This window comes from Caloenas nicobarica, chromosome 2 (assembly GCF_036013445.1).
Source record: "Caloenas nicobarica isolate bCalNic1 chromosome 2, bCalNic1.hap1, whole genome shotgun sequence".
NCBI lineage: Eukaryota > Metazoa > Chordata > Aves > Columbiformes > Columbidae > Caloenas > Caloenas nicobarica.
This window is the reverse complement of record NC_088246.1, coordinates 93,944,309-93,956,778: the sequence shown is the minus strand read 5'-3', so window position 1 is coordinate 93,956,778 and position 12,470 is coordinate 93,944,309. Positions and strand designations below refer to the sequence as shown.

Sequence of the window (12,470 nt, the reverse complement as noted above, 5' to 3'; positions counted from 1 at the left end):
CTCACAAGTACTTGTGCTGGAAGGAAGGTTAAATATTATATCTCTGTATGATAGTTGCTCTGTCTTTACTTCCTGCATGCAGTTCATGATTTTGCAGACCTCTATCATATCTGTTGTCTTTTTTATTTTCCAAGCTAAAAATCTCAGTCTGTTGCATATTAATGGATGTTGTTTCATATAACTAAATATCCTCTCTTTCTTGATTGGGTTAATTTGTTCTTTTCCAAATAGCAGGAGGGATGAGAACCACAGAGTGAATTACTGATGGGGACTCACCATATATTTACCCATCAGAATTGTATTGTTTCCATTTTACTCCTTTCCAAATAATTCTCAATCTAATAAAAAATTCCCAATATGTATCACTGATCCAATAAATTGAAAAAAGTCTCCTCAACTGAATCTAAGCTTATTTTTGCATTTTTTCCTGTACATTCAAGGCCTTAAATACATTTCAGTCTGACTTCAAGGGCATGTACACATATCTCCAGTGACAATTACAAATTTTATTTTGCAATTTTGATATCAATAAATGTGTTTTAAATACATCTAAACTTTTCTAAAGGTAAAATTTCTGCAAGGATATCAATATAAAACATGTTTATGGAAGAATTGAATTAATAAACTCTAAAGTAGATTTATATGTTATAAATATTTTATTTAGAAAGTGCTAGAAGTATATGCCCCAAATGGCATAGAGCTTTCAGCACAGAGATCTTTCAATATCTATCTTCTGAAATAAGCTTTTCATTGGTTCCTGTTAGGACTCTTTCATTGCTATGAAACATCTTTTAAAGCCTTTTAGTATTCCTCAATATAATGAAATGCTATCTGTGTGCTGAATATATTACTTCAATGTACTTTTCAGCTGAGTCACAATAACATATTCTAAGATTTAAAGTCCAGTTGAGAGGATTTTACAGGGCATAGGAACAGATCATTGTGTGTTCTCATTATGGGAATTTGCTAGATAGTTTTGCAGTTCTCCAAAAATCTGTAATAATTAACATTCAGTAAGATGAAGTGCAACTACTAGCATTTACATTACAAAAAGAAAGTGGCAATGAGAGAGAGAGAACATATAAGGTGGCATCATTATACAGGCTGACCACAAACTGGTAAGTCCCCTTCAGCTTACTGCCACACATCATGCTTACTATAAGCGTAGACATGCTGTCAGGAAATGGGAGCTGGAGAAGGCTTGAAAAAGCACAATCTGCTCAGTTTGGGGCTCAGCTTGATCAAGGAGAGTCAGTTCCAAGACATATTTTGTCATTTAATAGTTATTTAATAGTAACTGCATGCTTCCCTGCAGTTGTTGATTCATCCAATTAGGCATGCTACGCAAGTCAGCTACATATGAGGGTACCTGTATTTCACTTTCTGTGCTTTAAATTATAGATGGTTTAATAGAAAATTCACTAATTGACAGTTTCAAAGTTTTCCGACATTGTGTGCAAAAAAAAAAAAATCTTGTAAAATGATTGGTGGTAATTCAGGGTTCTTTGAGGTACTAATATGTTTAAATCTTTAAGTCTCCATGTTTTCCTTCCTTGTGATAACACTAAACAATTTAATGAAAAATATTTACATTCCTGCTAAGAAAATAACTTCATGTTCTGGAATCAATTTTTTGCACTGAAAAGTCAGGAGTTAAGACATAGCTTTCTGTAAAATATAAGAGATTAAAAATAAAGAAGAAAAAAACCCTGAAACTTACTTTGATGTGAAGGCAAATGAGTAATCCTTTTTAGATTAGCACATGTTTTAGTATCTTTTGTAACTCTAGTCCTAAAACTGCTCTTTTAGACAGTGAAATGTAGGAAAATCAGATAGGCTTGCAAACTGATCCATTGCTTTTTCAGGGTGGGGCAGACTTCCCTACAACTCTGATTATGAAAATGTTAAAGACCTTGAACGACTGCACAGTTCAATCTACAGAAAAGATGACAAGAGAGCTCAGACAAGCAGGGAAAGGGGTGAGTGGTTGGAAGACTTATTTGGACTCCTCTGGTGAGAAGGAGCAGTGGTTTTGCAACAAACAGATACTACTGGTTAGGGAGAGTGACGTCTGGGGAATACGACCTTTTAGAAGAGTTAAGGCTTCATGTGTTGCATCTGTGGAAAGAAACAAGGTAAATTGTTCTTTTTTCCTGGTTGTCACACCCACAGAAGGGGCGAGATGGACTGGCAGGGGAGGGAGAGTGGGCCACTGCTGGGGTGTGGTTGCAGGAGGAATATCTTTCCTCAAATAACCTGTAGTACCTCTGTAGCCAGCCTGACATCTCATGTTGTTTTATTAGGCTCATGATGAAATGGTGTGGAAAATTCTGTGCTAGAGAATTAATGCCCTAGGTTGGGCTGTTATAAGGAACTGAAGTAGAATGTGTCTTGTTAAGTTTGCTTGGAAACAGTATCCTGATCTCAAAGGGTCTATAAGTTTATGCAAACAAATAAATGCAGTTTTAAACCTCATGATGTGCTATTTTCCTTGCAACTGCAAATATCAAAGAAGATTGAATGAAGCCAAATGACTCTGGAAATAAAGATGTTTGAAAGCTGTCCCTGTTATTGGAATGACTATCATCTTTTTTTTATTACATACTGTTACTGCAATATCAACAATAACAGCTCTCCCCGTAAGTTTTAACTTCATGTACTCTGTACCTCTGTGGTCATGCCAATACCTGTTCTTCATGGGGACAGTGTTTCCTACATGGCCACCTACTCTGCTAGTGAGAAGCATGAGAGATCAGAGCCAAGAGGAGCTTTCCCTCTTCCATTTCAGTGCTGCTACTTATTTTCCCAAATGGTATTAAATTAGAGTTCCGTTACCTGTAGGGTCACAAAGCTGGGAAAGGAATGTCTAAAATGCAGTTTATTAGGATTGTGAAGCTCATCTCTAGTGTAATGTTTTGTTCAGCATTGTGAAGATTTGGAATAGTATCACTTATCATCGGTGTATAGGTAGACAACAGAAGCTTTATTCCTTGGATGATAAAAGAAGTGTTAAAATGTCCTCTTTAGTCTTTCTTTCCCTGTTTTCTTTTTTTCTGTTAGTTTTTTTTCCCTATTCCTCCTCCTCCCCTTCCCTTCCACTCTATACTGGGATATTGAGATAACTGTGTTTAAAATAAACACAGCATTCTCTGTGAATTTTCATTACTGTGATCAGTTTAAGCCATGACAATACCAGGTGCTAGATGAAAAATCACTGGCAGAGCTGACTTTTTTTTTTCATTTCTTTGGGTTTTTTACTGTATGCTTCCTAAATGAAAGCAATAGAACTGTATGGAGACTGTCTTACAACTGGCAAACTTGGTTTATAAACACAATATGTAATGCCTCACTTCTCAAAAGGCAGAAAGTATCCACACTGTACAATTAAGGTATGTTATTGCTTTGTTGTTCCCTCCTGTCTCCTCTCTCTTTCCTCTCTGTCCCCCTTTTCTTTTTCATTATGTCTTATTCCAGTAGTAGTTAGACCCTGTTTTGCCCTAATGCAGAAAGAAGAATATTTTTTCCTAACTTTAATTATGTTACTTCTGCAGCATTAAGTTAAATTATTTCTTCTTCTTACCAATTTTAGCAAGAAAACAATTTATCATCAACAGTTCTTCATGCTTGTGTATTTTTTCAGCCTAACTTTGAATTTAAAAAGGCACTCCCTTTTAAAGCTGGCCCTGCAAGAACAATACACTGAGATATCATGCTTTCATATTTGCAAATTCCTTTAAAAGGAAGAGGGATATTATTCAGAGCTGTTGGTGCAACTTGTCTTTTCACTCTTGTGTGCCTTTAAGGAATAACTGACAGGTCCAACAAAACTCAACATATGACTGGTTTTGCAAGCCACTGAGGTACATCAGTGGTCAGTCTAATACCCTTGTTCTGAAGAGGCCTCTGAATAGAGCATTGAACCTTAATCTACATTAATATTTCAAAGGAAATAATGTAATGATAGGAAAATATGAATTTTCAAAAAACAGTGTGTCTTAGAGAAAACACCCTGAGGAAGCTAGGGCATGAGTATTACTAGAAAAGTAGTAGATCGTCATTATTCTCTTTCAGAACTAATAGATAATGAATAGTCATTATAATACTGCATTTGAAGGGACAGTAGAATTTTATAGTATGCATTCAACATGAATACTCTGAATTTCAATAGCTAGCAACAAGCATAACAAGATATTTAACTGGAAACATGCTGCCTGGACTGCGATTGGGCATGAGAACTTATCTGTTTAGTGTTGTGCGACTTCCTCTGGGAGAGTAAAATAGATTTATTGAAAGAAAAAGATATGCCTATATATAAATGAAGTAACAATTATTGTTATGTTTCTTCTGGGTTATTTTCTAAAACTGATTTGGTTATCTTATATTAAATAGGAAAAGGGAAGAAAACTGTATACATGTTGGATGTGTGGGTTTCATGTTTTTTTTTTCTTCTCTGGGATTTTGCATAAACAAAACAGAAATATATGAATCTTGTGGAATTCTTTCTTGCATGTACAGAACAGTAATTATTTCTTTTTCTGCAGCTTCACTGGAACGTTGTGATATTTATTTCTTTATTTCCAGAAATGCAATGAGTCATCAGCATTTAAATTATTTTCAAAAGGAAGTGCACAATGTGTGAGTGAAGTAATTTGATCTGAAAGTCAGGACCTTTGCAAGCCTCACCCTTAAACAGAACATGTGCTCATCCTAAGTGCACAGAAGTAACTAAACTCAACCCTAATTTTCTTAAATGTAATTGAATTTCATGGTGCATGGAGTATCATGGAGTTACCTACCAGGGGTTTCAACAAGCTTTGGCAGCATTAGAGACAGTATGTTTATAGCATCACAGTGGGAAATTTAAAAAGTCACTGATTCCTTAAATGCTAAAACATGTAACAAGCTTTTTTTTTACTTTCTTTTGAGCAGTCAGTTCACATCTCTACACAAATCCCCCTGATATAGCTATGCTTTTTTCAGTATCTTCTATTTGCTAAAGGGAAAAAAACTGACAATTTTTCTTCTGTGGAGTGGCATTCTGTCTGCAACTGGTCTCATCAGCAGGGAAGAATTCTCTATGGATGTGAGTGTCCTTTCTCTTGGTGAGTCTCTGGATTCGTAATTGTCCTTCAAGAGCCATTTGAAAGCTGACCATTTCTCAGCTAACATTGTATCCATGAACTATTTGTGTGAAAAATAAACACACAAACAACCAAAAAAGCCCCATGCAAATGAGTGTTTCATCCTTTGCTTTTACAACAGTTTCATAACTGCAAGGATTACAAATGCTGAGACACAAAATACGCATGTTCAGGAATACGTTTATTTGTTGCAATGTATTAAAAATGCTGTATTCTCCATGATTATTTTAATTTCCCTTCCCTCACAGCCTCCTACTATGGTAGATTGTGGTAGTCCAACTTCAAAAGTAAAGTCTCATCTGCTTTTCAGATCTGTCTGAGAAAATACCTTTCTGTCCCAGATATGAGAATAGAAGATCACCAGCTTCACTTCCACTGCAAATAGTAGTCATTTTGGGCAAATTTTGCCACAGGCTTAAGTGGACATAGCACACCAAAGGCCAAAATAACAGTACGTGAAATATGGCAATACAGCTAATGTGGCAAAAAGTCATGTCCAATTCATTAATAATTCTCATGCTGCTATTTATGTCCAAGTATAACAATACCACAGATCGGATTAAGCTCTCGAACTGGAAAAGCATGGAAAAAAATCAGGAATATAAAAGGCTAAATATATTATATCAATGTTAACAATATCTCAGTGTAGATATTTCTTCCACCTGTGACAACTCAAAGCATTACTTTCTTCAGCTAGTTCTGACTCTTTAATGGTGGATTATCTGAAACCTGAGCATGACTGTTGTGCAGGAAAAGTACAAAGTACTGTCATTTGTAAGATGGAAATGTATACTTGTTTTGAAGGCTATTGCTGTGATGCAACAAGATTTCACATGTAGACAAGTGTGGATAAGTGTTTTTAGAACTCAAAATTATTCTCCTCATGTTTACCATCAACTAGGACTCAGGAAAGCATTAACAAAAACTATAAAAATTCTAGGCAGCTGAAGAAAGTCCCCCTGATATCTGTGAAAGACTGCTGGACCTTGGCTAGACACAACAGAGCAGTCATACCCTCACAGTGCCATTTGCAGCACGAAGATGTTCTGTATACTTCATTGGATACCTGCTTTACAGCTTGCATAACAATGGTTTTCTATAAGCTATGCAAAGATTTCAAAACAGGCTTTTTTGCAGGGGTGGGGATAAGGAGGAAACAACATTCCAGAAAGAAACACTTCCACTTCTAGGAAAAAGTAGGGAACCTCCGTTATCTAAACAAGTAAAATTTAATTCAGATTTTTTAAACTGTTTCCTATCAGTAGGAAAAATTCCATTCTTTTATTGAAGGATAGTTCCCTCAGTCAATGTGAAATTGAGGCAGTGATTTTGAAAACAGGTAACCTTATATACCACAAGTGTTTGTAGAGAACGGCAGGCTGAAGCTCCTAAGGGAGGGGTATCAAACTCATTTTCACCAGGGGCCACATCAGCCTCATGGTTGCCTTCAAAGCACTGAATGTAAGTTTAGGACTGTATAAATGTAACTACTCATTAACAGTTAAGCGAGCTGTTAAGGATTAGTTACATTTATACAGTATTACCGTTGCAATTGTTAAATAACCTGAGACACCTGCATGTCACACACCATCCTCATCCATTGATCATTTTTGGAGAATAACAACAAACACAAAGCAAAATACAAGCACAGCAATTCAAATGTATTCAAATTCAGGTTTTAGGCTTACCTATTTTGTTTTCTGGCTGGATGTCTGACACTGTTTTCCCGAGGTCAGTGTGTCTGTGTCTGATTTCTGGTCTTGTGCTGTAGCAATTCGTAAAACAGCATTGAGGTTGTCATTGGTGATGCGTGATCTGTGCTTAGTTTTGTTTAGATTCAGTACTGGAAACATGTGCTCGCACAGATAAGTGCTTCCAAACATTGACAGAATATGGGCAGCGTGAAATCAGAGCTGTGGCATCAAAGCAGGGGGTAGTAGTAGATGGTAAAAGTCCTCAATTTTAACAACCTTGAACTTTGCTCTCAGGCCACTGTATGGGAACGTAGTGGAAGATTTGGTGAGGAGGTTAGTTAAATGTAAATATGCTCAAGTGACTTGCACCCATCTGTAGAAAAAGCACATACATCACACTAATTGTTTTACTGACCTTGTGTGCTTGATGAGTAGAACCTCTGTGTTAGATAACATAGGCCTGTGAGAAACTCTAGGCACCTTATTACTATGTCTGAGATTCCTGCTTTGTTGTGAGAAAGAGCAGGAGGCTGCGCCTGACTGAAGCCTTGAAATCCAGACGAGCTCAGCAGGTGCAGTGATCTTCCAGCAGGGCTGAACTTACCAGCGCCTGCGTCCCCCTTGTGTCACCTCTGCCTGAGAGCTCAGGTGCGACTTCGGAGATCCCCCAGTAGAGAGGTAACTAAAATAAATCTTGCTCTTTGCAATGCATTCATGGCCTCTGGCTCTTCTTGCAATGTGCCTGTGTGTGTGTACACAGCCACTATCATTTTGAATATCAATTAACTTCATCTGAAGGTTATGGGGTGCACTGTTGACGTCAGCGGTGAAAGGGTTGACAAAGATGGCAAAGTTTGAGTGCTGTCTTCTAAAGTCTGAGAAGCGCCAATCAAATTCATCAACTAACCAGCTCAATTTGGTAGCCAACTAAATGCATGAAAAAGCACAGAGAACTGAGGCTGAGATGCTCTGACAAACAGGAAAGTGGGCAAGATTGTCCGTGTCCACTTGGGACATCCATAGGTGAAGTTTACACTGGGAAGCTATGATCATGTTGGACATCTGCATGATGACTTGTTTGCACCCCTGCAGCTTTTGACTCAGTTGGGCAAGATGCTCGGTTATGTCACATAACATAGCAAAGTCACACAGGCAGTTTGGATCTGACAGCTCAGGCGAGGATTTTCCTTAACTTGGCATGGAAAGTGCGATTTCTTCTCTAAGCTCAAAAAATCGTTTGAGGACTGCGCTCCTGCTCAGCCACCTTACTTCTATATGGTATGGCACGTCTTCATGCTCCGAGTCCATTTCCTGTAAAAACACTTGGAACTGGCGATGATTCAAGCTATGCACCCGAATGAAGTTCACTGTTTTCATGAATGTGATCATAATATTATCCAATTCCAGAACCTTTCCACACAGATCTTCTTGATGAGTAGTGCAATGATACGTTATCAGAGGTGTGTCACAGTTACTGTTTTGCATTTTCTCCTTCATTAGTCCAACCAAGCCTGTTTTTTCTCCACACATTGCAGGTGCACCGTCGGCAGTTAGCGCCACCAGCTTTTCCCAGGGTAATTTATGATTCCTTATGGACTTCTCCACTGCATCAAAAATGTCCTTCCCTGTTGTCATCCCATGTACGGCAATTACATCCGCTTCTCAGTGACAGACAAGTCTGCCTTCACACCTCTCATAAAAATGGATAGATGCACTGTATCCATATTGTCTGTGCTGTCATCAACAGCTAATGAAAAAGCCAGGTAACTGCATGCCTCTTTGGCTAGCTGTGTTGTCAGGTTTCCTGCTAGTTCCTTAACATGGTTTGTGATGGTGTTTCTTGACAAACTGACATTCTTAAAAGTCTGTATTTGATTGGGGCACACCTGCTCACACGCCTTTAGCATGCACTGCTTCCAAAATGCACCCTCTGAAAAACACTTTGAAGCTCGAGCGGTTTCTTCAGCCACGATAAAGCTAGCTTTCACTGCTGCATCATTTTTGGCTATAGCTTTGGTGAACATATTCTTCTGTGATTGCAATCTGCCTTTTAATTCTTGCACCAATTGTTGTTTTTCTTGGAGGCTAAATTTAGCAGATTTAGTTCCGTGTTTGGTTTTGAAACGCTGACGTACATTGTACTCCTTTATCACTGACACTGTCTCATAACACAAAAGACATACTGGTTTTTCTCCCTGAAACATAAACATGTATTTGCTTTCCCATCTATCATTAAATTGCCTTCCTTCTGGATCAATCTTTCTTTTACTGGACATTTTGGAATTCAAATTGTTCTACTGAAGATGGTATGGTGTGCAACCTAAGAGAAAGACCAAGATGTCCTTTAGGACCAGGTTGAATAATAGTCAGGCCCTCTCATACAGGCTCATCTTTCCTTCAGACCCCCTTCCCCATAAACAGCAGTCACTCACCATCAATTCTACCCCTCCATCTATCCCAATAACATTTTCCTTATTCCCGCATCGCCAGTTCCTTGGACAGCAACATTATCCTTAATGATGTTCCCCAGCATGAACGTTCTCCTCATTCTTCCATGGTTGAATTAAGGACAATGTTCCTTTGAGAGTGGACGTGCATACTGACATTCTTCTTATAACCTCCCCTCATGAGGAGCATTCTCCATATTCCATCCCCCCACCTCACTCCCCTCAGTAGAGATATTCACTTCATTTCACCGTTACAAAACCTAGCAGGCTCTTTGCTTCTTTCCTCAGCTGCTCAAGCCATCCCACCTTAAAGGGGTATTTCCAACTAGGTGGTCACATTTCATTTGATAAATTAGCCAGATACATGAACTTTAGCAAGTGGCTGGGACTGCAGGACTATGCCTGCCTACTGCTCGTGCCCCAGAGCCATTCTGTTATCTTGAATGATGCAGGGCGGAGGTTTCCGTGCAGGGAGCCAAGCCACCTGTCCTAGTTAGGCATACTCCCACAGTCCTGGCCAATTAATATAAAAGTGGAAGCATGTCATTGAGCAAGCATGGCCACGGCTGCCGGACAGCAGAGCTGGCCATATCCCTGGAAAACAGTATAGAATTCATGAGTGGGACCTTGGCTGCCGGTCATAAAATATCTTTTTACAGGTACTTTTTAAAATGACGTGTAATTGCCAAAGTTCATGTGTCTGGCTAATTTATTTAAAAATTAAATGAAATGTTTGCCTAGTTGAGAGTATCCTTTTAAGTGCCCTGCTGTACCTTTCACTATCCACACTCCCCCTCACCCCCCCTGTTTAATTCTTGTCTTTCTTGTCTTTCAATGCCCCAAGGCAGTTACTAGTGTCCAACATCAGTTTCACCTATTACTCTTCTTGCACTGGCTCAACACTCTCCTGCAGCTGCCACTGCAGCTACTATCGTTCTCCTGCTCCTGCAGCATAACGTGCGTCCGATACTCTGCACACATGACTAGCACGCTGGTAGGAGCGTAGAGGCAAGGAGCTCAGTGATGCCGCCGGGTAGAAACAAGGTGCTGCGCCAGGTGAAACAAGGTGGAGGGCTGGCCCACAGGCCTTGTGTCTGCCACCCACTTCCTAGAGGGAAGGCAAGGAAATTAAAAATGCACTTCTTAATACAAAAGTATAAGAACTGCAAGTTACTGTATTTTTGGCAACTTCTCAGTCACCTTCTCATGATTTCTGTCATATGATAAGGTCAAAAACCTACCTTCCCATAACCAGTGTGTGTTGTCCAAGTGAAATGGTAATCAAAATGTGCTTCAAATTTATCTGCAGGATCGTATCTACATGAGGCTTATACTGTTTTCCTACTTCTGTTTAAGCCACAGAGCTATTTTGTTTCTTTCTCTTTATCTTTAGTTTGTTCAGATATTGCTTTGAAGTCCTCCCAAGATTTTGTTCATGAAACATTTTTTAATTTCTTGCATCAGAACACAAATATCTAAATACTCTATCAGGAAATTCCCTCATGCAGCTGTGCTCAGGACAGGTATTTTTATTGGTTCTCCTTCAGAACCATCATTGTTTTTTTTTAAAAAAAAAAAGCCTCTTTGCCTCTAGAATAAACGTATAAGCCTGAGACTTAAAGAGAGAGGGAAAATATTTCACACAGAATACTGAAAATTCAGAATTTCAAAAATAATAATGGTTAGTAATCATAAAATAGTATATACTTTTAACAGTTTAGATTTTTTGAATTAACTGTTTTAAACGATAACATTATTTCCTTAAAATTTTAATACTCACAAATAGAATGAGTGCTTGGTCATCAAAATATAATTGGTGTTTCTGCATATTAATATCTTTGAATAGGCCCTGTAATTAACAAAATATTATTAATTACGCTTGACATTAATGTTTATCCTTATAAATAAGAACCATACATCCTATCAAACCTAATGGGAAATCTTGCAGGTAAAAACTTCTGTAATAACTCAAATACTTACAGGTTCAAGCCTTCCATAAATTATGCATTTAAGTTATGTGCCCTGTTGAGAAGAAAAGCTGTTGTAACTGTAGTGACTTTTGTGAATATCAAAATCTTGGCCCACAAAAAGCAAAAAATATTTTATACCAGCTTTTACTTTTTTTTAAAAAAATAATATTTTAATCTACTTTTTATTAATTGAAGGCCAGAGAAAAGTGTGATGTGGGGTCTTTTGGGGGAAAGAGGCAGGAGAGAAGCAACTATTTCAGCTTCTTGATCAGTTGAAGAAATCACCTGATATCGTTTACTATATATACTTATTAAAGATGAAAGAACTTTTCAGGCAACTCAGTTTGCTGTTTGAACATGAGACTGTCAATCAGTAACACCAAGAGTATATCCTTAGCACTATGCACTGCAATTCCTCAACTGGAGAGTGCATTTCTGTGCAGCAGCAGGAGTCACACACTGACCAAAGTAATGATGACACTGAAAGCTTCAGAATTAAATGACATTTTTGTTTGAAGTAACATCATTTTGTATAACATACAGGGAATATTTAAGGTAGCAAGGCAAGTTTGTCTAGCAATATGAAATTGGAAACCTGAAAGTGACGAATTTTTTTAAAAAAATAGAATAACTGTATACAGTCCCTAGTGGAAAAGCCCGATGAAATATTTTATAAATGAAAGACAACATGATTCTACCAAAATTATTCTAAGTCATTAACAAAATAATGGAGAGTAATGTGCCCAATAGATTCTCTCAAGTATTTCAAAAAGAAAACAAAGCTAACAAACATGTATAGTTTGACCATCATAGTCTAATTAAATGTTCCATAAAAGACATTCTGATTATATAGTACTTTTTAATTGAAATATTTGCAGGTGTCATACCGTAATAATGAAACTATCATTACAACACCCAAGCAAATTAAATATTGCTTAGAGAAACACAAGCATAACTTGCTTTAATCCAATCCAGTCCAAGACACTTGCTAATATTCAAAAACTTCATTTTGGTCCCACATTTGAGACAGTTTGTAATGTCCTGTGTTGACCTGGAAATGAGATTTTAAGTTGTCAAGTGTGTTTTTGAAAAAGATTGGAGCAAAACAATTTAAGTACATTAAGAACCTTGACTTTTAGGAATCTTTTCTAAAAATAACTCCCACGCTTGTGAATCAGTCTTCTTGAACACAATTTAGCTTAGCTTCTAGATTAAGTA

At 37.7% G+C, this 12,470-nt stretch overlaps 1 protein-coding gene across 1 annotated transcript; it reads right to left on the bottom strand.

Annotated features, from left to right (window-relative positions):
- Positions 1–6,829: 6,829 nt before the first annotated feature.
- LOC135985016 (general transcription factor II-I repeat domain-containing protein 2A-like) lies at positions 6,830–9,111 on the bottom strand. Its single transcript, XM_065627937.1, is given in 3 exon segments — positions 6,830–7,131; positions 7,600–8,481; positions 8,484–9,111. Coding segments are annotated over 3 exon segments (1,812 nt in total).
- Positions 9,112–12,470: the final 3,359 nt, after the last annotated feature.